We start from the raw sequence: 23,183 nt of genomic DNA on the forward strand, positions 1-23,183 counted from the left end.
TAAAGAAAAAATGTTTAATCACACGGCAAACTGATTAAAGGCTTTATGGGGATACAGATAACAGACTGAAGAGCTCAACTTAAGGTGTGTTGTATTATGGGGACAAATCCGTTTTCATTTAGGGGTTTTGGAACATGTTTAGCTTTCAAAACAGTAAAACCAATATTTTATAACAGCCTTACAATACAATGCAGTGCAATTAGGGGGTACACTGGACTGCTTGTCCTGCAGTAAAATCCGTTTTGGATTCATCAAAAGGACAAATCATCAAGAGGGGTTAACAATTTGAGAACCAGCACATAGACAAGTGCTCTGTATAATTTGTCCTACATTTGAAAAGTAATAAGCAGGGGAAAAGCACTTCTGTTGACCTAGAAAGTGTTTGAGTGCTGCTGAAGAAACGAAAACAACAAAGCAACATCAGAGGGTGGTGATGGCACCGTGCAGTGGATATGACACGTGCCTTTGGTGCGGGAGATCCGGGTTCGATTCCCATTGCGATACATCAACAAACGTGTCCTTGAGCAAGACACTTAACCCCTAGTTGCTCCAGAGGCGTGTGACGTCTGATATATAGCAATTGTAAGTTGCTTTGAATAAAAAGACGGAAAAAAAAAAAAAAAATGTGATATGTAAAAGAGTGCATCTCACAAAATCTTAACAATGACATCCAATAGTAAAAGGTGTACAGTGTATTCTGATAAAACAGGGCACAGCCTGTCAGGATGATACAACAGGCTGATGTACATACACTACTGTTTCATTCATCTCAAAAATACACAAACATATATACACATTGTTTTATACAATGTCACTGCTTAATGTTTTTGCTACACAGCTGCTACAGATCGAAAAACATGAGCAAATCTCTAAATTACTTTATAGCCAAAGTACTGATCATACTGTCAAGAATCAATTATTTTGCGAGTATCAAGTTTTTCTAATCTTGTAGCTCACATCACAGGTTTAATATATCAAAACAATAATAGTTTGACAAAATAATCGCAACTCATAGTCAATTTACAAGCTTTTACTGCGCTTTTAACCCTGTCACAAAGTCTTAAATGGAGATGGTTCAGTTGTTAGAGATGTAGTGATTATGATGTCATCCATAGCACCTTTAAGATTTCTTGTTCACAGTGCTGAGTTCATTCTAAACTCAGATGTCAACAGATCCATCTCCATGACAACAGAGCAAACTCAATCTGCGGACGAAGACGGCGTGACACGGTTAAAAGCTCTGGAAAAAGCTGGGCCTTCAGTTGGGATTGTTTTTGGTCAAGCAACTATTTCCAAGAATTTACTTCCATACTATATTTTTATTTATTCCTTTCTTTCTTTCTTTCTTTCTTTCTTTCTTTCTTTCTTTCTTTCTTTCTTTCTTTCTATCTCTCAATAGCTTCAGCATCATGGAATCATTTTTTGTTTGCTTTGAAAATGCGATTAACAAGATAGTTAAAAACCTCACTCACTTTTGGGTGATCAATTTAGTAATTTTATTAAAAAGAACCATTAAGTAGGCAAGATTTTAGGCAAGAATTGACGGTATGCTTTAATAAAATATTCATGGGTCCAGGAGCCATGTTCTTTTAGCTTGCCTACATTTGTTTTTCTCCACTGAACTAAAATTAAAAACAAATTAAAACCAACAAACAAAATACAAACACATAATTAGTCGCTACATAAAACACAAGACATTGTGGTTCTTCAAGTGGGTTCAGTCAGTAGTACGCACATCCTCAAGGAAAAACATTAAAAGTGCTCAAACATACAGTTCTTTAAGAGAAAGGGCCTCGTGCAAGAATCCAAAGTACTGACAGATTTGTTCTGTGGCACATGCAAGTGATTTAAGGAAACTTCTTGCATTTGCCAGAAATCTAAATTAGAATACCTTCATCTGAATGATCATGACCATCACTGCAGGTTTTACTGGCATACAGTATATTGGCATGTCAACCTAACGATTCAGTATCTGTTTGGTGACATCTGCCTTAAGGTTTTTAAGCAGGACGCTTTCCCTGTGAACATCCTCTGTTGTTGCAGCTGTATTTACATTTTTTTTTATCATTTCAGGTCTCTTAACACGACTTTGACTGCTAAACTTGTTATGTTTTCGACTGCTGATTTCTGACAGCAGGATATGAAGCTCAGCGGTGTGAAATTCTTTTTAATCTTTGGAATTTTCAATGAAACTTGAAACCCAGAAACAGGGACTCTTTTATAGCAATTTTAGGGGCATGGATTAACGCTAACCTACTTGTAAACAGTTGGCATTCATCAGGTTGAAACGGATAATTTACGAGCAAAGCTTATTTGGTGAAGTGGATGTGGAACACTTGTATAACAAGCTAACGTAATAAAACTAGAGTGCATTTCCTGGTCTACCTGTATCTAATAGGCTACTTTTTACATTAAAAGTTCCCCCTTTCTTTCTCAGGTCACTTAAGTCAGTCAGCAGCTGGGCAATTGATAGTCTCTACATGGACAATTGTGCTGAAGCAACAACGAGGGGACAGTATGCGCAAGGGCAGGAGTGCTTTCTCTAAGGCACCAGTCTTCTGATGGGAACTTGAGCCCCTGTATAATCTTGATCCCTGATGTGCTGCCTGGTTCAAACACTAGAGTTCACTCCACTCCGTGACACACACTCCTTAGTCCCTTGTCTTCAAGGCTTTCATCACTTTTAAAGTCCTGGTCCCTCTGGGTCTAAATGGTACCGTTCTCTATACTGACCCAAACTCAGCCATCCAGGCTACGTATTTCTCCAGGTCTGCAGAAGAGACAGACTTTGAGATCTTCTTGAGTGTCAGGGTGAAGTCCTCCATGGTCACAGGCATCTGCAGTTCGTCTTTGGACAGAGCTCGTATCTCCTCGGGGCTTAGGCCTTGGATTCGACGACGCATTGCCATCATGGACGCATCCCTGATGTACATGTAAAGACAGATGCAAAGAGGTAGACTGGGTAAACCCAGCCCGATCTGCCGGTGATTTGATTTCGCCCTGCAGCTCAGGCTGGAAACCTGTACGTTATTCTATCCTGCTTCCCTTACAAATCTGCGTGGGACCAATTACAAACTGGCTTATCCACCTGGCGCGCTATTGGCGGGATTAACGCGATGACGATAGAAGCGACGGCAAGCAGCTTCTTCTTTACATTCAACATGGCGGCAGCAACACGTTGATGCCGCTGTCGCTGCTGTTTTAAAAGATTTCAAAAAGGCAAGTTTTCTCTGAAAACGGAACAGAAACTTGCCCTGGAACAATTCCTACAAAAGAAGGATGTGTTTGCCTTACTACCGACCCGGATCGTTGGTCTGATTGGTTGAAGGACTGCCCAATTGCGTGCAGAGTCATTTGAACTATGCCCGTTGATCACACCTCTTGTGCAGTAGAAAATACAGAGCAGACTCCCCAGACCAATGCTCAATCTTAAATCTATTGAGCTTGGACTGGTGATAGCCAGACTAGCAAAGAGGGGCAGGGGTGTTCAAAACACACTTATACATAACACTGATCCCTAAAACATAGTTGTTTAGTTAGAGTCTGGCTGAAATTCTGCAGGCTACAGGCTGTGTGTGGATCACACACACACACACACACACACACACACACACACACACACACACACACACACACACACACACACACACACACACACACACACACACACACACACACACACACACACACACACACACACACACACACACACACACACACACACACACACACAATGCAAGCCGGAGATAAGCAGAGACAACATAAAATAACTGCCATTCCCAGCATAACTACAGTAGAAAGAACCAGACCAAGGACACGGTGGTGAAGAGAAGTGTTCAGCTAAAGCAACTGTTAGATATAATGTTCAGCATAAACATATTGCAATAATCTTTGCATACTATAAAATAATCATTGGTATTATCCGTCTATATTTAGGGTGTGTGTTACATGGTAATGAGGATGCTACATATGTATCAATCATCATCATCTCACTGTTTTAAAGACCAATCTGAATGTCTACCTGCGCATTTTGTGATTGATTTAATAGCCATTTTTGTGAGTTTGCAAGTGCAATGATAAAATCAATAAACATACATACTAGGGGTGTTGAAATTAATCATTGCAATGATGCATCATGATGCGGACGTGGATGATTCTGCATTGATGCAGTGACAGACCATAATCAGTTATTGCCTACTGATGTTACTTGTTGATTTTCCGTTTTTTTGGTTTTGCCTTTTGTCTGTTGCCTTTTGTCCTTTTGTCAGCGGTGTTAAAACTCCGTTACATTCAGGAAGTGTCTTTTTTTAAGAGCAGATACAATAAAAAAAGGGAGTTCATAATATATCTGACTGCATGAATTTGTTGATGAAAACCATGTGTCGCAGTATTATATAATAATATTGAGGAGGTGAGGCATCATGATATCGGTTCGGATTGAATCGTTGACAGGATAATCATAATCAAATCAAATCGTGAGACCAGTGAATATTCACACCCCTAATACATACACAGTTAGAGCCGGTAAGTAATAGACAATAGGGCTAGTGATGCCTGCAAACTTCACATTGTTAGTGATTCAGGTTCAGGGCCATATGCAAATACTTAAAAGATTGCAATCTGTCTCACGCTCGCACAAAATGTCTAATACAGAAAAACGTTCCTCGAAACATATGCACTCATGATTGCTGAGATATAACAACCATCATTTGGAAGACAATCTGTAGCCGAGTAGTTTTATTTACAAAATTCCAGTTAGAAAAAAAAAGCATTTCTATGTCCTTGATGTTCCAAAGAGTTAAATGTATACCAGTCAGAGGGGCTGAGACACTTCTCTTCAGGTCTCTGCCTGTCCCATGTCTGTCCTTAGCTTGTCTTTATGAGTGCTATTGTATTAGGAGGTGAAGGGAATGAAGGATGAACTGATTATCAATTTCTCGATTTTTGTCATTTCGCACAAGTGCTCACACTACCACACACACACACCTGCAGACGTTGGTGATGTCCGCTCCAGAGTAGCCTTCGATTTTCTCAGCAATGAAGTCCAGGTCCACATCTTCAGCCAACTCCACCTCCCTCAGGTTGATCTTTAGAAGCTCTACACGACCAATAGCTACACACACAAAAACATACAGATATTATTATTATTATTATATATCAGATATTAGGACTGTTTTGTGCAGCCTCGGTTAGGCTAGTAGCGGTGCCAGAGATTTTCTTTTGCTGGTGCAATGGGGTTGCTCAATGTTTCAGTTAGGGTGCTCTGTCAAGTTCCCCTTGACACCCATCGCCCACGCACACACGCACACACACACACACCACGGTTTAGGCTAAGCGAGCGAGAGGGAGAGAGAGATTTATTTATTTTGTTTTTTATGCACAAAAGTTGCCGATACAACAGCACCATAAAACTCTGTTTAGCCCACCGAACATATTTCAAATACCAGCCAAGAAATTTTAAATATTGCGCTCTTCTTCTTCTGTGTAAATACCTTACTGCAGAAGTAATGTCAAAAGTTGAATGTGTGCTGCGCCCATTGGCTGAATACGATCACCTATGTTGGCTTTATGTTTTTATTCTAAAAATAATCGGTTTGTTTTATTAATGTATTTATTCATGTCCCAAATATAAAACTATTGTATTTACACAATAATGAAAATATGTTTTTAGAAACCACAGCAGTTTCTTGGCTGTGCTAAAGGGGTGCTATGGGAATCCTAGGGATAGCTACAGCACCCCCAAACCCCTCGCTAGCGGCGCCTATAGGTTAGGCTACTACAGTGTGTGAAGAGTAGACTGACAAGCCAGACCCACATCAAGATGTTGGGTCTGGGAACTCAATCCGAGGGGCGGGATAAACGGTTGTCTTCGCGGCCAAAGCCGATTCGAAAGGCCGCTGTTCGCCAGCAGCAGCAGCCATCTTCTTTGTTTTCAAGTAGCAGGGAATTCACGCGGAACCGTCGCAACTCTGCCGTCATTATGTTAAGCCCGCCCACCGACTCTATACACGATGTGATTGGCCTGACTAGAGTTTGGTTTTTCCAGCTTGCAAGCCAACGGAGAGTTGCTAGACAACCCTAAAAATTACATTTGCTGCCGCTAGGGTGCGTCTTGATTTGAAGAGGTCACCTGTGGGCAGGGATATGTAGATCCGCTTTTCTAGCCGTCGTCGTAACGCCTCGTCGATGTCCCAGGGGAAGTTGGTGGCGGCTAGGACCATCACCATCTTAGAGGGGTCATCATTATCCAGAGCCCCCCCGACACCTGGTCACAAAACACACACAAACAACAACACAATTAAATTATATATGCACGTTACCATATAATTCATATGACATGTGATCTTTATGTTTCACATTATCTAACAAAGATTGTATCCCAAACAAGACTTTTGATATCAAATACCATAAGAAAAGCAGGTCTGCACTGTAGAATTTATGCTTTTGATTGTATTTTATAAAAAAAAAATCCTTGAATGCACTCTATTCCACTCACCATCCATCTGAACCAGAAGTTCTGATTTGACCCTGCGGCTGGCTTCGTGTTCATCAGATGTTCCTCTTCTGCCGCAGATGGAGTCAATCTCGTCTATGAAGATGGTTGTTGGTGCATAAAAGCGAGCCTAAGTAAAGAAAATTGTTTAAGAGACTTTTTCTGTGCCAGATAACAAAAAGGTTTTGATCTTGAGTTTGGTGTTGTGAGGTTTTTGCTGAACAGACCAAATACATGTAGATAATCGTACCATTTCGAACAGCAGACGAACAAGTTTTTCGGACTCGCCCCTGTATTTGGAGGTGAGGGTGGAGGAGGACACATTGAAGAAAGTAGTCCCACATTCTGTGGCCACAGCTTTGGCTAACATGGTCTTCCCTGTCCCGGGAGGGCCGACCATTAACACGCCCTAAAACAAAACGTTAAAAACTTAGGACACATAAAATCACACAGACAGTACACTGACGCAAATCTCTTCAGTAAACATCAAGGACCATCACTGCCGCTCTGACGTCTGACATTTCCCTATCTGGTTTGTGTCTGTTGCTACGGAGATTACATAAACCACAAAAGGACCAGTGACACAATCCATAACATTTTTATGTATTTGTAGTCCCTGCTGCCTTAGAATCCATACGAGCTAATGTGTGTTATATTTCAGACAGATTTGATATATAAAACACGGATGCAGGCAGGATTGATCAGAATCTCAGCAGGAGAAGGTGGGAGTGGGATGGCTCATTCTGCAGTAAGCGGGGAGTGATAGTTAGAAATCCTGCAGTAGAGGGTTGACAAAACAAAACTGCACAGACCTCTATACTGAATGTCAAACATATACCTTCAGCTTACCTGTGTGCCGATAAAACAATCACGAACTTCATCTCAAATTAAACTAACTTATTAATCAGTCATTTTACTGCACTTTCAGTTTTCTAAAAAAAGAGCTCTGACTAAGTAAAGAGTTAAATTATGCATGCATATATTGGATTATGAGGACTTCTGTTACTCCGGAAAGACTGAATAAGATGAATCCAAATATTCCTGATATCTGTGTTAAATGTAATGTCGAAAAGGGCACCTTATTTCATTGTCTGTGGGACTGCCCTAAGATACAAAAGTTCTGGAATGAAGTTATAAAATGTATTTCTAAGATGACCTTAAATCCAGTGCCTGACAATCCTGCACTTTGCATTCTTAAATTTGTATCCAAAGGACTGTATGTTAAACAGCAAAGAGAGGAAAATTACAGACTATGTTTAGTACAAGCTAGACGCTTGATTTCTCTCTGTTGGAAAGATGTCAAGAGCCCTTCTGTTGGTCGCTGGCTGAAAGAACTATCAGCATGCCTTATCCTTGAAAAGTTAACATACACAAAAAAAAGAAATCAGCCGAATTCAAAGAGATCTGGAATCCCTTTCTTGCATTCTTGGAGAACTGTGAAGTCGAGGAAACTCTGGAAACTTGAAGGCGATATGTCCTTAACTGTCGATACCTCCTTAACCACGTGATGCTAAGCTGTGTATGATTATATAATGTCGTTACCCAGTTTTCTTTTTTAAACTATTTATTTTTCCTTTGGGGTGGGGGGAGTGGATTTTTTTAAAGTTTGACTGTTCTATGCTTTGTTAAGTGTATGAACATGTATTTTTGTAAACAATTAAAATTCAATAATTACATGTTTACAAAAAAAAAAAATTACGCATGCATATATCAGGCAAAAGGAAAGGCACTGTGCTGCTGTAAAAACCGGTAAAGTATTGACCTTCACATGGCGCGCCTGAGGGGGATGGGGCCTCACATGATGACGTTCAACAGAGGCTGGTGTGAAGAGTCATGTAGATACTGAGAGGCAGCGTGACTGAGCGAGCCCATTAATGAAGGATGTTAGTGATGCAAACATGTGTAAGCATTCACATTAACGTTGTGTTCATATTTGAGCAAAAGAACCAGCAGGTTCAAATGTGGCTTAGTTTGAGCACAGTGTGGGAGTTAAACCCTACAAGTCAGTTATACCGTAGAGTAAAGAATGGTCTTAAAATGTACACCTCCCCTGAGCAGGGGTCCGTTTCAGAGAGCAGGTTTAGTGAAAACTCTGAGTTAGTTAACCTTGAGATGAGGGGAAACTGAGTTTTCTGTTTTAGAAAGGGAGGTCAATCTAACCTGAGAGAGAGGGGGAACTCTAGCCTGTTTCAGAAAGAGAGGGAACTTAACCTCAGAGTCAGTTACTATGGTAACTGAGCCTGTGGACATAACCTGGTCGGGAGCAGGTTTTCTTCTCTCAGTCTCCTCCCTCTGACACAGTGCGCATTTCCTCATTCATTCATTCATTCATTCAGTCTGTATCAGGCGCATTGTATTCATGCATGTTATCTGCATGAATACAAAACAGTGTTGGTTTATTAACCGTGTTAGGTAGACTATTTTTTTCTCAAAACATGGCATTTCCTTTTGTCGACGACCCCGTATTAGTTTGTTAGTTAAACATACGTCGGGAGATGATATTGAGGCCCTGACTATAGATGCATTTTCATTTCCAGATACTAGCCTACCTATTTGAGCGATATCGTTTTTCTTTCCAGTCTATCAGATATGTAGCCTACATAACCTTATCCATCCTCATATCGCTACCCGGCGCGAGCTGTAGTTCCAATGAGAAAACCTGTAGGGGGACCGAAGCGGGAAAAGTTCTCTAGTGTTGCTTTAAAAAGACTGTTCTTTGTATTTTTTACAGTGTTGCCATTAGTGTTGACTTTACACTCTAACTTTGTATTAAACTTTCTTTCAGCTGGTGCAACAGGCTGCAGGACTCTGATGGGGTGTGTGTGTGTGTGTGTGTGTGTGTGTGTGTGTGTGTGTGTGTGTGTGTGTGTGTGTGTGTGTGTGTGTGTGTGTGTGTGTGTGTGTGTGTGTACCTTCCAGGGGCGACGAATGCCCTTAAAGAAGTCTGGCATCCACATGGGCAACACCACCGCTTCTCTCAGCAGCTTCTTAGCATCTTCCAGATCAGCAATGTCGTCCCTACAGTTCATCCAGAGAACTCAGTCAGCAGTGCTAACAAAAGAAACTTCCCGACAGCAAAATAATATTTTTTTTTTTTTTTTTTTTTTTTTTTTAGTGAGGAAGGGGGGTGGGGGGGGGGGGCTTTTTCTTCTAGTTTTTTTTTTTTTTTTGAGTTTTTTCCAGTGATTCACGGGTCGCTGTCATATCCCGTGCCATCAAACTTCCTCTGCTCTACATCCGCTTCTCCACCAACTTTCTTCCCCTGATGAAGAAAAAGAAAGAAGGAAAACAGATGAATAAATCCCCAAAACAGGTGTTTTTCAAAGAGAGAGGGACTCTTTTTCTTAAGAACCTCACATATCCATCTTTCAGTCCACTTAACTGCAGTGGTCTAACCTTATCATCTTTGGCCTTTGTGCCTCGGGCGTCTCTCAAACCCGGCCGGTCTGGTTTAGGGTTGGCCTGACCGCGGCCTCCTGGCCCTGCCCCTCGATGCTGCAGACCAGGGGAGTCCTTCCTATGCTGCCTCGCCGCACTGTTGGGGCGCTTCACTGCAATTAGATTCCTACAGAGACACACAGGAATAAAAGTATACACAAAATGTCGCTTTGTACACTACTGGTCAAAAGTTTTAGAACACCCCAATTTTTCCAGGTTTTTATTGAAATTCATGCAGTTCAATGTCTTATTGTACTCTGAAATGAAAGAATATAACAAATCAACAATTTAAGTTAAAAAAAAAATATCATGGAATCAATTTATAAACCAAAATGTATTCTAAATTTTGGACTCCTCAAAGTAGCGCCCTTTGTCAGATATAACAGCTGAACACACTCGTGGCATTCTTTCTACAATGTAAATCAAATATTCTTCACAAAGTTCTTCCCAACTCTGTTGCAGAAGTTCCCATACATGTGTGGCACTTGTAGGTTGCTTTGCTTTCACTTTTCTGTCCAGTTCATCCCAAACCAGCTCAATGGGGTTTAAGTCTGGTGACTGTGTTGGCCACTCCATGTTTTTAAGCTTACCATCTTGTTCTTTTTTGCTAAGGTAGTTCTGGCATAGCTTGGACTTATGTTTTGGGTCATTATCTTGCTGTAGGATGAACCCCTGACCAACTAGGCGCATACCAGACGGTACTGCATGGTGCTGCAAAATGCCGTGGTAGCCGTTTTGGTTCAGGGTGCCTTTCACTCTGTACAAATCACCGACCCTGGATCCAGCAAAACAGCCCCAGACCATCACGCTTCCTCCTCCATGTCTGACAGTTGATGTCACACACTGAGGAACCATCCTTTCGCCTACTCGACGGCGTACAAAAATCCTGCGTGATGAACCGAAGATTTCAAATTTTGATTCATCAGTCCATAGCACCTTCTTCCAGTCTTCAGTAGTCCACTGGCGATGTTTCTTGGCCCAGGCAAGCCTCTTTTTCTTATTCTGACGTCTCAGCAATGGCTTTCTTGCTGCAACTCGACCTATCAAACCTGCAGCTCAAAGTCTTCTCTTTACAGTTGAAACTGAGACTTGCTTATTACGACCACTATTAAGCTGTGCTTGAAGCTGTCGTCCTGTGAGCCGCCTATCATGCAAGCTGTTGACTCTCAGAAACTTGTCTTCTGATTCTGTTGTGGCTTTGGGTCTGCCAGACCTCTTCCTGTCAGAGTTTCCCCCAGTTTCGAAGTGCCTTTTGATGGTGAAGAATACTGTACTCACTGACACCTTGACTTTCTTCGCAATTTCTCTGTAGGAAAGACCAACATTGTTATGATGGTCTGTCTCTCTTCCATTGTTAATTGCCTTTTCCCCACCATTTTTATAGCAACACACTACTTTCTACAGTACAATACCGTTCAAATAATGCTCACGAGGGTATGGTACCACAGTGTGTTCTAACAATACTTTTATACAAACACAGAGGGGGTGGTAAGTAGTCCAGACCAGTTGGAACACCTGTGGGAATTGGTAGCACCAACTTTCAAAGCTTGATCAACCTCCATTGCTGCAGAACAGCTTTACGTTGTTAACCCATTTCTTGTTCCCTGAAAAAGGCCTTTTTGTAAAATACTGAAATGTACATTATTTTTCAGTTTTGGGTAACCTTACTTTTTTTTTTTAACCTCAGGCAGTTCACCACTTATCTTTGTACCATTTCAAGCTATTCATTGGACTTAAACTGCTAAAATCTCAATAAAAAACTAAAAACGTGTTCTAAAACTTTTTCCTTATAGAGGCCTTTTGTTTTACAGTCTTTCTGGGTAGACCAGTGCCTAAGCAGGTGGCTGAAATAAAGAACCCAAAATACCCACACATTGCAGTCTTGTTTCCCTTGTTCTTTTACTCCACATATAATTAATTGTTTTAGCTATCCGTGCATATTATTATATAGAATTAATGGATGCGCTTCCTGGAGATTGATTGAAATCATCCCCAGAGATTAGGCATTTATTTTAAAACTTGTGAGTTTGGAGTACAGACAGGCTGGTAGATTCCAAAAAATAACCCAATCTCTTCAAGAACGCAGTATGTATTTCTTTACATTAATACCTCAGCCAATTTTTGTTTTTGCTAGAAACTTAACCTACTGTATATGTTTCAATTGATAGTAGTTTAAAAAAAGATCCATTAAGTGGTGGACCACACACACACACACACACCTGTGTTCTGCAGGGGTAGGAGGGGGCCATACTGCTGGATCCTCAGGTCTCTCCTCAAATTGAGGGGCAAGAATGTCAACTGGCCTCTCTGACTTAAAGCTTTCGAGCGTTCCCATGATGCCTTTCACCTGCTCATACTCCTCAGTCAGTTCCTGCCTGACCTGGTCACAGACAGAAGAAAGACAGTATTGTATCAGCACTGCATCACAGAACGTCCTACTGAAAAATACAGCAGTTGATATGGATGTCTGTAAAACAACACAGGATAAACAATTCAAAAAGTCCAGCAGTTAATAAAAAAAAAACGATCAATAAAAAAAAAAAAAAGTAATCTTCATCAAAAACATCTAACGAAGCCAGGCACACCAGAGCACCACCCTGTCACACCCACAGCTACTGACATGTCAAATAAGATGTTGCTCAAAAGTCAATAGCTGATGGAATAAAATACGTTATATATATATATATATATATATATATATATATATGTTAGTGCTACCCATGGATTATCTGTGGTGCCAGAATGGTTTTTCGAATACTTCGGCAATCAGAGCACAGGCTGCCCTGTATTGGTGGTTGAATAACTGGTGTAAGGATGGCATGTGCAGGGATTTTGGGGAACTCACCTGTTGCCATTTGACTTTAATTGCAGGGTCTCTGAGGGACTGACAGTGCTTGTGGATCTGCTGAATGACGCCCTGGTAGTACACAATGGAGGAGTCATAGTTCCCCAGCAAAGCATACTCACGGCCCTTCTTGGCGTTGTCACAAATCTCTGCCAAATTCATGCTGAATAACAGCTATGTGGTTGAGAGGGAAAACAAACAAGTAAGCTAAGTACTTCCGACTGAGAATTGAATCAATGCTTTGGCTAATGTTGGCTAGTTACAACATTTTTAAGTTAGGTCAAACCCACATTTTCATCAACGAGCTCGGTGTCCTCTAAATCCTAACGTTACTTTAACATAATGCTGCGGCTCTAAAGTCAGTTGCCTTTTAGATAATAATAATACTGCTAGACACCCGGCGAAGCATGCCAGTTAAGCTAACGTTAGCTGCTGTCCCCGACTGTGATTTTTAAATGCATTTTGTTTTTAAATCGTAAACGGTTAAATCAAGCCACCATTCAAATGAGCTTCTTTTCTGGTCTACAACCTTTCATCTTGCCGACGTTAGCTTTTGCTAGCTTGCTGCTAGGCCACAGACAGAAAACAAAACGAATCGTGTGGCAATAAATACCGTAAACGCCACATAATCCTCCTCTCAGTAACGTTATGTGTTGATCAATGCATGTGGACAAAAATAAACAAAATTTTATTCTTCAACTACATTTGTAACATGGAAATAATTATCATACCTGCATGAAAAGCACTTGTTTGTGTTGTATTTTTGAATCAGATGTCCAGTGTTGAGGAAAGTGTTACCATGGCCGCAGAGAGACGCCGTGTGAAGAATACAGGCGGCTCGATTACTGTGCTGCATTCATGGACTTGTTACAAGTTGTTAAATATGGCAACCGTGTTAAGTTATCTTCGAACACCAAATAGAGCCGTTGGAGAGCTGACATTACTCCAGCAAAATCTCGCTATCAATTTTGTTTTATTGTCGCAGTTGAAAATTCTCGTTTCGGAAATTGCATTTCAATGTATATTTCACAATAATATTAAAAGTTGGCGACACACATTGAACTAGATAATTTGCTAGTTTACAGGATTTAGTGAACACATCATCCGAGCTATAGCTATGTTGGCCACTAGGCGTCGCTAGTATGAAGGATGGGGGAAACAATCTCATTACACGGGGTGCATTTAATAGCCGTTTTGGAGCTTTCACTCATATCGCATGGTCTTCTTGAGCAGATGGAGTTAGCCTGGTTATAATGGAATTGCACATATTCAAATATCCATGTTTTTCTTAACACTTCTTGGATGGATTAAGTTACCGTTTTTTTCACCAACCAACCAAAATATTTATTTATCCTTCATTGTGTGTGTGTGCATGTGTTTTATCATAAACAACACAACAGAAACTTCAAAAATCCAAATTGTACTGATAAAACCACCTTTATTCATTTGCAACTTAACATATTCACAAATATCTGGAAAGTATTTGCATTATTGTACACATGCAAACAAGTCAATTGTGATTTTATCTCATACCATTAAATACCTTACAGCATAACATTTTTCAAAGACAGCTGAGCATGTGTTCACTCATGCTTTTCAAGTGAACAGTGGATTTGCATTTTGTCCCAAAAGACAGCTACATTTTGTCATTTGTGAACTCTCTCCAAAGAACTGAAGTGTAGGTGAATGAGTGGACACAAAGCGGGTTATGTTCATATTTATATCTGAGAAATACACATTCAGCAACAGCACCAAAACGCATGCTGCATTTTATTTAAGAACTGAAATATCACTTTAAAACATAACTTAAAGAAAATGATTGCACGGTTTTCTTCACAGTTTCAATTTACCTTATTGGTCCCTTTACTTCTATTTTGTCCCTTTACTGTCTGCATTGAATAATGTAGATAAGTTGTGTGCTATAGACGGCTGATTGCATATAATTTGTCTACGAATTAAAGTGCACTCTGCAATTCTCTGTTCATTGACTCAAAGTGATTTTATGTGCAGTTTGAGCTACAAATGTTTGGCATACCTCCATTTCCATTCATGCATTTCATTGAAATGTTGATTTAATATTGTGAAAACGTATAGGATCATAGTGTCATAAGCTGTGCCTTGCATCAGGCAGGGAAAAGTGTAAAACCATAGTATGTTTCTTCATTTTCTATCTCATGATCATAAGAGGGCTTTCTGAATTCAGTCTCAGCGTTAGCAAGAAATGCTGATTTCCTCAGCACCATTATTGATCCTAAAGCCTGTAATGACCTACACACTCCTGAGTACATCCATACAGGATGGAGGGGATATCAGCATTGGCAAGTTGCTGCTTCCTGCTCTCTCTGGTTCCACAGATAACTGACATTGCTCTCACTTGGCTGCTTCAGTCTCAGGGGTTTGTGGCTCTTCAGTCTATAAGCCAAAGTTAGAAAGATGGCATCAACATGTTCCTTCTCAGCAGGTTCTTTGGCTGAAGTCTCAAAGAGTGGGAAGTTGTAGCTGTCGGCAAGACACTGGGCAGCCGTGGTGGGGACCTCCCGGCGGTCCCTCAGGTCGCACTTGTTTCCCACCACGACGCGGGGCACAAGGGGGCCCACACAGTGTCGGCTGCACTCTTCAATCCACTCAGGTATGCTCTCAAAGGAGGAGAGGCTGGTCACGTCATACACGAAGATGACGGCATGGACGCTGCGGTAGTAGTGCTCCACCATGCTCTTCCTGAAACGCTCCTGACCTGCCGTGTCCCAGATCTGCAACTGGCACAGCAGAAACAAATAATTTGATGTGACTAAATAATATTTAAAAGGTTAGTGCAATTATATATTTTTATTATTGTCAAGCAATCCCAAGAAAATGCTACAATGTGTTAGTCCGTCTCTCAATACTTTCTTTGTCACTTCCCTACCCTGTCTCTGGCACTCAACAATTGGTCAGAGATATATAATTTCATTTTTGAAAAAGGCTCAGTAATGTCCTAAGCTGGGCACTGTAGTTTTGAGCAAATATTACTAAAGCAGGAGTAAATGGTGCAGTTGCTGAGTCTATTTTTAGAAAACAGATTAATACAAAGGTATTACAAATTACTAGGTGGTATTAATTCAAAATAAGCTACTGTGTGTAGTAGTGAAGGAAAATGGCACCCAGTGCAACAATGTGGCTCAATTATGTGTTTTCATTAGTTTTTGGACAACACAGAGGAATATGCTATACACAGAAAACACTTGTTAGTGGGACCAATTCATTGTTGGTTTTAGTCTTTTCATGGGATTTGTTGACAATGAGAGAATATAGAAGATCACCTGTCACAAACTGGCTCCAAGGATCTGACAAGAGAGTGACAATGAATGTTTTATTAGAAAAACTGGGGAGCCTCTGAAAGAGACTGGCCGTGTCACAGTTGGAAAAGCACAGGTGTAAATAATTAAATTAATGTTTCAGGGCACTGGTATTGTTCATGCTGGCTCACTGTCACACAATCATCATGGCTTACTAGGACACGAATAGACAGAGCCCCTAGTTAATGTTATTAGGAACACTTGTGCTTTTCCTGCCATGACAAGTCTAAATGTCTGCTGTGAAAAATGCCTATTGGGAAAGCAGGGCTATCTTAAATAGGTAATGACCCTTAACTCTGCCTGCAGGCTCCTGAAAAGGGGGGAAATCCTGCAGGTAGAGAGAAGACGTTACACACCACCCTTATACTTTATAGTATTATGAAATGCTGTAGAAAAATTAGGGAACATGTTGGAAAAAGGTTTATCTGACTGGCAGATTAAAAGGTTAAATCTAATTTGTAGGTGTTGCCAAAAAAAGTCCACAGAGATGTAGACTTGTTCCACTTTTGCTGTACATATTTTCGTCAAGTGTTATGACGTCATCTATACGTGTTTATCTATTTTATTGGAAGACTGTAGGCCACCAGCTGTCCATTTTAAAAGGAAGTAACGTTAGGCCTATGTTTTGTAGTGGTGCCATCCCCATGCACAGCCTTTGAATGTCTGATAACAGACTCCAGGTCAGACTGTGTCCACTTATGAACCGTAGATCAGGCAGATCCGTTAATCTTATCAGAAATGAAGGTGTGTGTGTGTGTGTGTGTGTAGGTGTTTGTGTGGGTCCTCTCACCTTGATAGTCTCCCCATCAAGCTCCAGCGTCCTCTCTCTGAAATCGACCCCGATCGTTGCCTCCGGGTTTTTCAGGAAAGTGCCCCCGCAGAATCTGTAAGTCAAACACGTCTTTCCCACATTTGAATCTCCTATGACTATTATCTTGAAAATCCGAGCTTGTACAGTCTCATAATCGTGGTGCGAAGACAGCTCTAAGGAGTCATTTTGACCGAAAACGGTATCAAATTCGTCCCCAGGTTTGTTTTCTGTTGCCATTGCTCATCTTCTCGCGATCTGGATGTGAACGGCACTGAAACATCGCGAGATCGCGATGAACCAATACATAAACGCTATTCATCACTTGAGCCAAATCTCAATGGTAATTTTTCTATTTTATTGAGGAAACTCTTCGTTTCCACACCTCTTTTCCAAAACAATGAAAAAGTAACAGGTTCTTAAAACAATATAGATATCCAACAAATGAATTGTCTTCTTGTTATGTTTTTCCTTATCTGCAAGTGTTTTATATAATTAATTTCAAATTTAATTGTAATATTTCTTTCTTTCATTTGTTATTTTATTTATTGTAAATTAATGAATGAAGTTTAATTTTCTTGTCTGGCCATTTACATGACAAACTACACACAAAATGGCAAATTTTAAAGACAATTTGGATTGTGCTATAAGGCAGGACTGCTTGGTTCTTTCAGAGAATGATTGTAAAGATTTACAAAGAATATGTTCACAGCATTTACTACCTAACTAGGATATAACTGAAACGATGGGCAGGGATTTCTATTACAAACGGTGATACACTGGTAAGAGCAAATTACGTTTAGCCATGTATATAGTCATTTTAAATAGATCACTTTACTGTATTTGTTTTAACAGTTAACTTCATTTATTATTATATGTGGTGTTTTCAGTAGCGGGGTGCAAATGATCCACCAAAACAAGTTCCTTCCCGAGACTATTTTGCAGAGCCACCGTTGCTGTGTCAAGATCTTAGCGCCGCCAAAGATGATTGCAATTGGTTTAAAGAAATGCAAACAACACAGAGTGTTTTTTTTCCTATCCTAGAATGTATCTGTGGTGTAGCCAGACAGTCTATGAGCCAGACCTTACTCCAAAACCCTGTGGAGATAGGTCTGGCAGTGCCAGACTAATCCCACTGTAACCTTCAGGTTCAAGATGAAGCAGCAATATAAATACTTGTATACAATACTTGTATTGTTTAAGTTTGTACTTCATGTGTTACACTAATTTGTTGAATAAAGTTTTGGAGAGAAAAAAAATACACACACAAATGCTCTTCTGCATCAGTTTATTTGACACATACACCAAAACAGCTTTATAAATCAGACCAACAACTAGTGGAAAGTAATACAGCCTCAAACAACAGCCCTGTAATTAATCCTACCTTCATGAAGGATATAATGTTCAGTGTTACAAAGGTGTTGATTCAACTGTATGTTAATTTTGGAGGCTGTGGCTCGTGGTATTGCATTCGCCTATATACTGAGAGGTGTTTGTCTACAGCATTTATATCAATGAGAGTAGACCCTTCTGTGTTCACAGCTAAATAAACTGGTAACAGTGTATGGGGTGGTTGGGGAGGACGATGGCTTTGCAACAGTTTCACTACATGTAGACAGAATGTCCTCAAATTACAACAACTCATCAGGAACAAACAATATTCAAAACTAGGGCTGCACAATATATCTTTTTTTTTTAATCATCGCAATATCAACTGCCACAATATACACATCGCGAAAGGCTACAACATATCGCAATAGTGTTAGTTGAAAGAAAATATCAGTAGAAAACGGCACATTAAAATGTAACGGTCACTCTTTTTTAGTGGTGCCTTTTATATTCAATATAATGTTCAATTTGTCCATAAAAGAATGTTGAAAAAGGATTTCCTTTTATTTGTTTTAAATTCAACAAGAAATTTGTTGTATTGTAGAATAATACTGAACGCAGCAGAACTGAGTACATTTTAATGTTTATGTATCGCGAGTAATATCGGTATCACGATATTCAACATTATCGCATATTGCATATTTTCCTCATATCGTGCAGCCAGATTCAAAACATTGTAAAAACATTTTGATCTGTGATAGAAACATAAATGTTAAGTTAAAAATCACAGATAAGAAAACACATACATTAACGCCATACAATAGTTTCAAATAAATTTAATAAAATGTATAATTTGTCACCAAAATCAATTTTACTGCATCTCAGAAAAAAAAGTTAATCATGGCATACAGGCTTTCGCTGAAGCCTAAACCTGAGTGAGCGTAACAGTACATTGGCTTCTACATTTCATACAGTAGTTTTCACAACACTAGGTGTGTGCGTGTGTGACGTCTTGATGTGCATTCAACAACATGAAAAGTACAGCAAATTTTAAAGCCCTGTAAATGCCCAGTTGTGTTTGAAGTCATAAACATGAGGCACTTGAGCTGCCTGATGTCCCAAAAATCACAGTCATGATTTTACACCAATCATAAGCAGGTGTGCTCATTTATTCACGCTAAATAAAAGTTATATTTCTGTCACAAACATGTCTTTATATAACAAAAAAAGCCAAGAGCATTAAAAAGGGGCCCTCCGCCGATTTAACACATCAAAGCCAATTTACTAATCATGGGGAGTAATATTTAAGCCTGTGTAAACAGTTACTTATAGTGTTGATAGTTCTGAAAGAAAATTACCAAGTATAAAGAAATTTGCAATTTGCAATATAGCAGTGGTCCTCAAACTTTTTTGCCACACACCCCTTAAGGAACTGAAAAGAAAGTAGCTGTTTTTGTATTTGACTCATGGGTTTGCTTAATGAGCCTTGGCAGCATCAGAGCAGTAATTGCTGGAACGGCCTTTCAGCGATTAGTTATCTTATTAGTAACACCTGTATTTGACAAGTTAAAATGTCTCTGCTATGAAAAAGTAAACTTTAGATTTTTTCCTTTAGGTCTTGTGCATCTACCCTGCAAAGGCTCAGTTTGGAAACCATTGCGTTATAGAAAGTGTAGGATGACTTTAAAGACAAAATGTCAGGATATAACAGCCTCTGCTGCTTCAATTTTTTAAAATGTTTTGTTAATCTGTGTCTTGCCAGTTCCCCCAATTTTATAAAAAAATAAAAATAAAAAGTAATACTACATCTCTGGAGTAACCTTCATTTAGCTGCCCTTATTAATGTGCTAAAGTATGACTTTAAGGTATGAAATTGTTGAACAGCTATATTTCTATCATGTATTTGTCTTGTTATTGTGTAAACAAGACTCTACATCATACTGTCCTTCATGCTGGCAGCACATGATACAAATTAAGCAGCAAAGCCCTTATCTTTTGGCATTTGTGAAACCAACTGCTAAGTTTCTTCTCTCCTTCAGTAAATTAGCTCATGAAAAGAAAGACGTCCATGTAAATATTTTGATGGGCTTGTGCTTCTACTGTAAATGGCTGGCTTAAATACTAAATGGAACTGTGATCTCTCCTGACACACAGAACCATGTACTAAAAATCCACTCAATTATAAATAAGTTAAACCTTTCTTTGACACAGTAACACATTTCACTACCAGTTCTCGTCTGAGAAAGAGCTAGAGCTGCCCGAGTCAGAGTCTGCGTCTGTCAACCCATCAAAGTCCCAGTCAGCACTGGAGCCACTGTCGTCGTCCTCCTCTGTGGAGAAGCTGTGGGCAGAGCCAAGACATGCCGGGTACACGCGTGTTGAAACACACACGGGCCCCAGGGTGGACACATACACTGCCATGATGTTCTTCCACGTGTCCCTGGCTGGGTCGTATTCATGGATGAGGACCCTGTTTTTGTTGTGCTGCAATAAAGTCTGAGTGAGGAGGAGCAGCTTGTTGTTGTGCTGGATCACCTGGTAATTTAGAGCACGGCTGTCAATGGGAATGTCACCCAACCTCTTCCACTCTCCCCTGGTGGGGCTGTAGGCTTTCACCACAGGGATGTCACACACACAGATGATCTGGTCCTGATACACGCAGGCCTTGTGAAGCTTGTCCCTTCTCAGTGACCCACAGTGGCGCCAGCGGTTCCTCTTGGGATCATAGCAAAGCATTCTCCTTTTGTTCACCACATACAGGTGGTCATTTAGTGCCACCACCTGCATTTTACCCAAAGAATGAGGCAAAGGAGCCACAAATGTCCACTGGTTCCTCTGGACACTGTAACACTCCACCTCCTTAAGTCTGGCATCAGTCACTGGATTTCTTCCTCCCAAAAGGTACACATGACCGTTGAGGTAGCCCATCCCAGAGTGCATCCTCCCCAGTGGTCTCTCGGCCAACTCCTGCCAGCTGTTGAGCACAGGGTTGTACAGCCAGAAGTGTTTAGAGAGGTGGGAGGCTAGGTACAAGTTGTTTTCAGGTGTGGCACAGGCGATTAAAGACTCCATGGTGGAACGTTTGTAATCCTGACTGCTGAGGTCTTCTAGAGGAGGAGCCATGAAATACAGGTCCTCTGAGTAAGGGTCACAGCACATTATGTTGTCATTAGGTAGGCCGAAGAAGAGAATCATTTCTTTTGCACTTACACCTATTCTGTGTTTTGGTATGTCCAGAGTTGCAGACATTCCACAGCCATCCTCTGCGGACCTGTTAAAAAAAGATGCAAGGTACTTCTCAATTAAAGGCCTTGCCATAAGGCCCTCCAGGTAACACTTGTCCTTCTCTGTAAACAAGTTCCAGCGCACACACTTCAGCGCCTGTAGTGCATCCTCCCTTTTCTGTGGTGCATTCGCCTCTATCCACTGCAAAGCAGCTGAGCATACCTTCCTTTCACAGTCCACATCCAAAGTGTCCAGAGACAACATCTCCTTCAGCTGCATCAAATCCAGCTCACAAAGCTCCTCTCCAATACACACCTGGCTGAAGTTCCTGGCTATGAAAGCTTGAGCGTTCTCCTTCAGTTCAGGGTTGTCATACGTGTCTGCGAATTTCAGTATCCCCACACAGTTTGAGAGGTCCAGCCTCCTTGTCATGAAACTGGAGCACGCTTTCCTGATGTACTCGAGCTGGAGCATATTGGCCGCTGCGTACAGCCTCTGGACGTTGCTCTCCGTGATGGTCACCCTGCCAGTGTAACAATAGTCGATGATAACAGACATGGACTCAAAGTCCACCCCGCGGATGACCACTCTCTGCTGCATGCTCTCATTTAACCCCCCGGTGAACATGCTTTTGAAGTAAGGGCTGGCTGCGGCGAGGACGTTGCAAAGGCTGCACAGGAAAAGTTGGTCAATGTCACCTCTGGCTGACTCCCCGCCGTGCTCCAGGGACTCCTCTTCCCACTCAACTCCGATAGTTACGTCGCCGAGCAGCCGGCAGTTGTACAGTAATTTCAACTCGTCCATCAAACCCCGAGCGTGATTCACGTCCTCCAACACCTCGGGACCACTGAAGCAATTCAGCGCCGAAGCCATATTGCTGCAAACTCAGTGAGCAATTTGCTATTTTAGGTCGGCGAGGGTGTCAATTAACACGCTGTCACGCAGTTGGCATGGCCAATATCGCAAAAGGGTCTGTGCGCTGACAATGACACATCCGTTTAATATAAAAGAAAATACAAACCTATGCTGTGAAAAATAACGTTACGCTGCATTACCAGCTGAACGGTCGGCCGTGTGTCTCAAAGCCAACAGTTCTCGGCCTCCAACTGATCATAATGTCGCGATTAAATCCACAAATTGTACCCCTAGAGTCGCTGTGAGCGTAGTATCAATTTTATGATTTTTTCCGATCAACGCTGAATTTGCTGATATCTATTTTGAGTGTCAGAGCTCTCTTAAAATGTCAAACGGTTCTCCTAATACATCCATGTTCGGGGGTCGGAACTACATTTTCCGGGAGAAGTTGCCAAAATAAAACCTCATTTGATGTACAAGTGTTGAGCGAATTTTCTTTGTTTTTACTCCATATACAATTCTGTATGTTGCCGAATGATTCTGATAGCAGACGTCACGTTTACCACCTTTCACTACTTAACTTAGTGTTTTTAACCCAAAGTGGAAAATATGAAATTTCTTACTTTGAAGGCAATCTTACCTGGCTTCCGCTCTGGCTCACACAACCTTGCTAGGATAGGCTTCACTTCTCTGATTGGTTTGTGTCAAGGTGTCAAGTGGGTCAAGTTATGTTTGATTGATCGGGATTTATTCGGATTGATTCCGTTAAATATCCATGATTGATTCAAAATTATGTATGAAGAACCATGAATGCCAATATTAACTTTTAACTATTTAGTCCAAATCAAATGCATT

At 40.8% G+C, this 23,183-nt stretch overlaps 3 protein-coding genes across 4 annotated transcripts; all 3 read right to left on the reverse strand.

Annotated features, from left to right (window-relative positions):
* Positions 1–13,620, reverse strand: katnal1 (katanin p60 subunit A-like 1). Its single transcript, XM_039817196.1, is given in 11 exon segments — positions 1–2,922; positions 4,987–5,113; positions 6,131–6,265; positions 6,497–6,623; positions 6,744–6,902; positions 9,406–9,576; positions 9,687–9,755; positions 9,890–10,058; positions 12,151–12,311; positions 12,777–12,950; positions 13,508–13,620. Coding segments are annotated over 11 exon segments (1,497 nt in total). The 5' UTR covers positions 13,514–13,620; the 3' UTR covers positions 1–2,723.
* Positions 13,621–14,197: 577 nt separating this feature from the next.
* Positions 14,198–17,198, reverse strand: zgc:101559 (uncharacterized protein LOC492776 homolog). Of its 2 annotated transcripts, none has more exons than XM_039817195.1 (2): positions 16,902–17,198; positions 14,198–15,526 (listed from the first exon to the last, which is right to left on the reverse strand). In XM_039817195.1, exons 1-2 carry the CDS (start codon positions 17,157–17,159, stop codon positions 15,086–15,088), a joined length of 699 nt encoding a protein of 232 aa, XP_039673129.1. In that variant the 5' UTR covers positions 17,160–17,198; the 3' UTR covers positions 14,198–15,085. The 2 variants fall into 2 exon arrangements, with proteins under 2 accessions (XP_039673129.1, XP_039673128.1); XM_039817194.1 differs by having other exon boundaries at positions 14,198–15,532.
* Positions 17,199–19,069: 1,871 nt separating this feature from the next.
* On the reverse strand, positions 19,070–22,750 carry kbtbd7 (kelch repeat and BTB (POZ) domain containing 7). Its single transcript, XM_039817197.1, has one exon. The coding sequence runs from the start codon at positions 22,344–22,346 to the stop codon at positions 20,472–20,474; it is 1,875 nt and encodes a 624-aa protein (XP_039673131.1). The 5' UTR covers positions 22,347–22,750; the 3' UTR covers positions 19,070–20,471.
* Positions 22,751–23,183: the final 433 nt, after the last annotated feature.

Source organism: Perca fluviatilis, chromosome 12 (genome assembly GCF_010015445.1).
Source record: "Perca fluviatilis chromosome 12, GENO_Pfluv_1.0, whole genome shotgun sequence".
NCBI lineage: Eukaryota > Metazoa > Chordata > Actinopteri > Perciformes > Percidae > Perca > Perca fluviatilis.

Bases quoted from the DNA above. Each gene is read 5' to 3' on its own strand.
- zgc:101559 (XM_039817194.1), bottom strand. From the start codon at position 17,159: ATGGCAACAGAAAACAAACCTGGGGACGAATTTGATACCGTTTTCGGT. The intron at 15,533-16,901 runs GTGAGAGGACCC...CTGCTGTGCCAG, and splicing joins TTGATGGGGAGACTATCAAG to TTGCAGATCTGGGACACGGC.
- kbtbd7 (XM_039817197.1), bottom strand. From the start codon at position 22,346: ATGGCTTCGGCGCTGAATTGCTTCAGTGGTCCCGAGGTGTTGGAGGAC.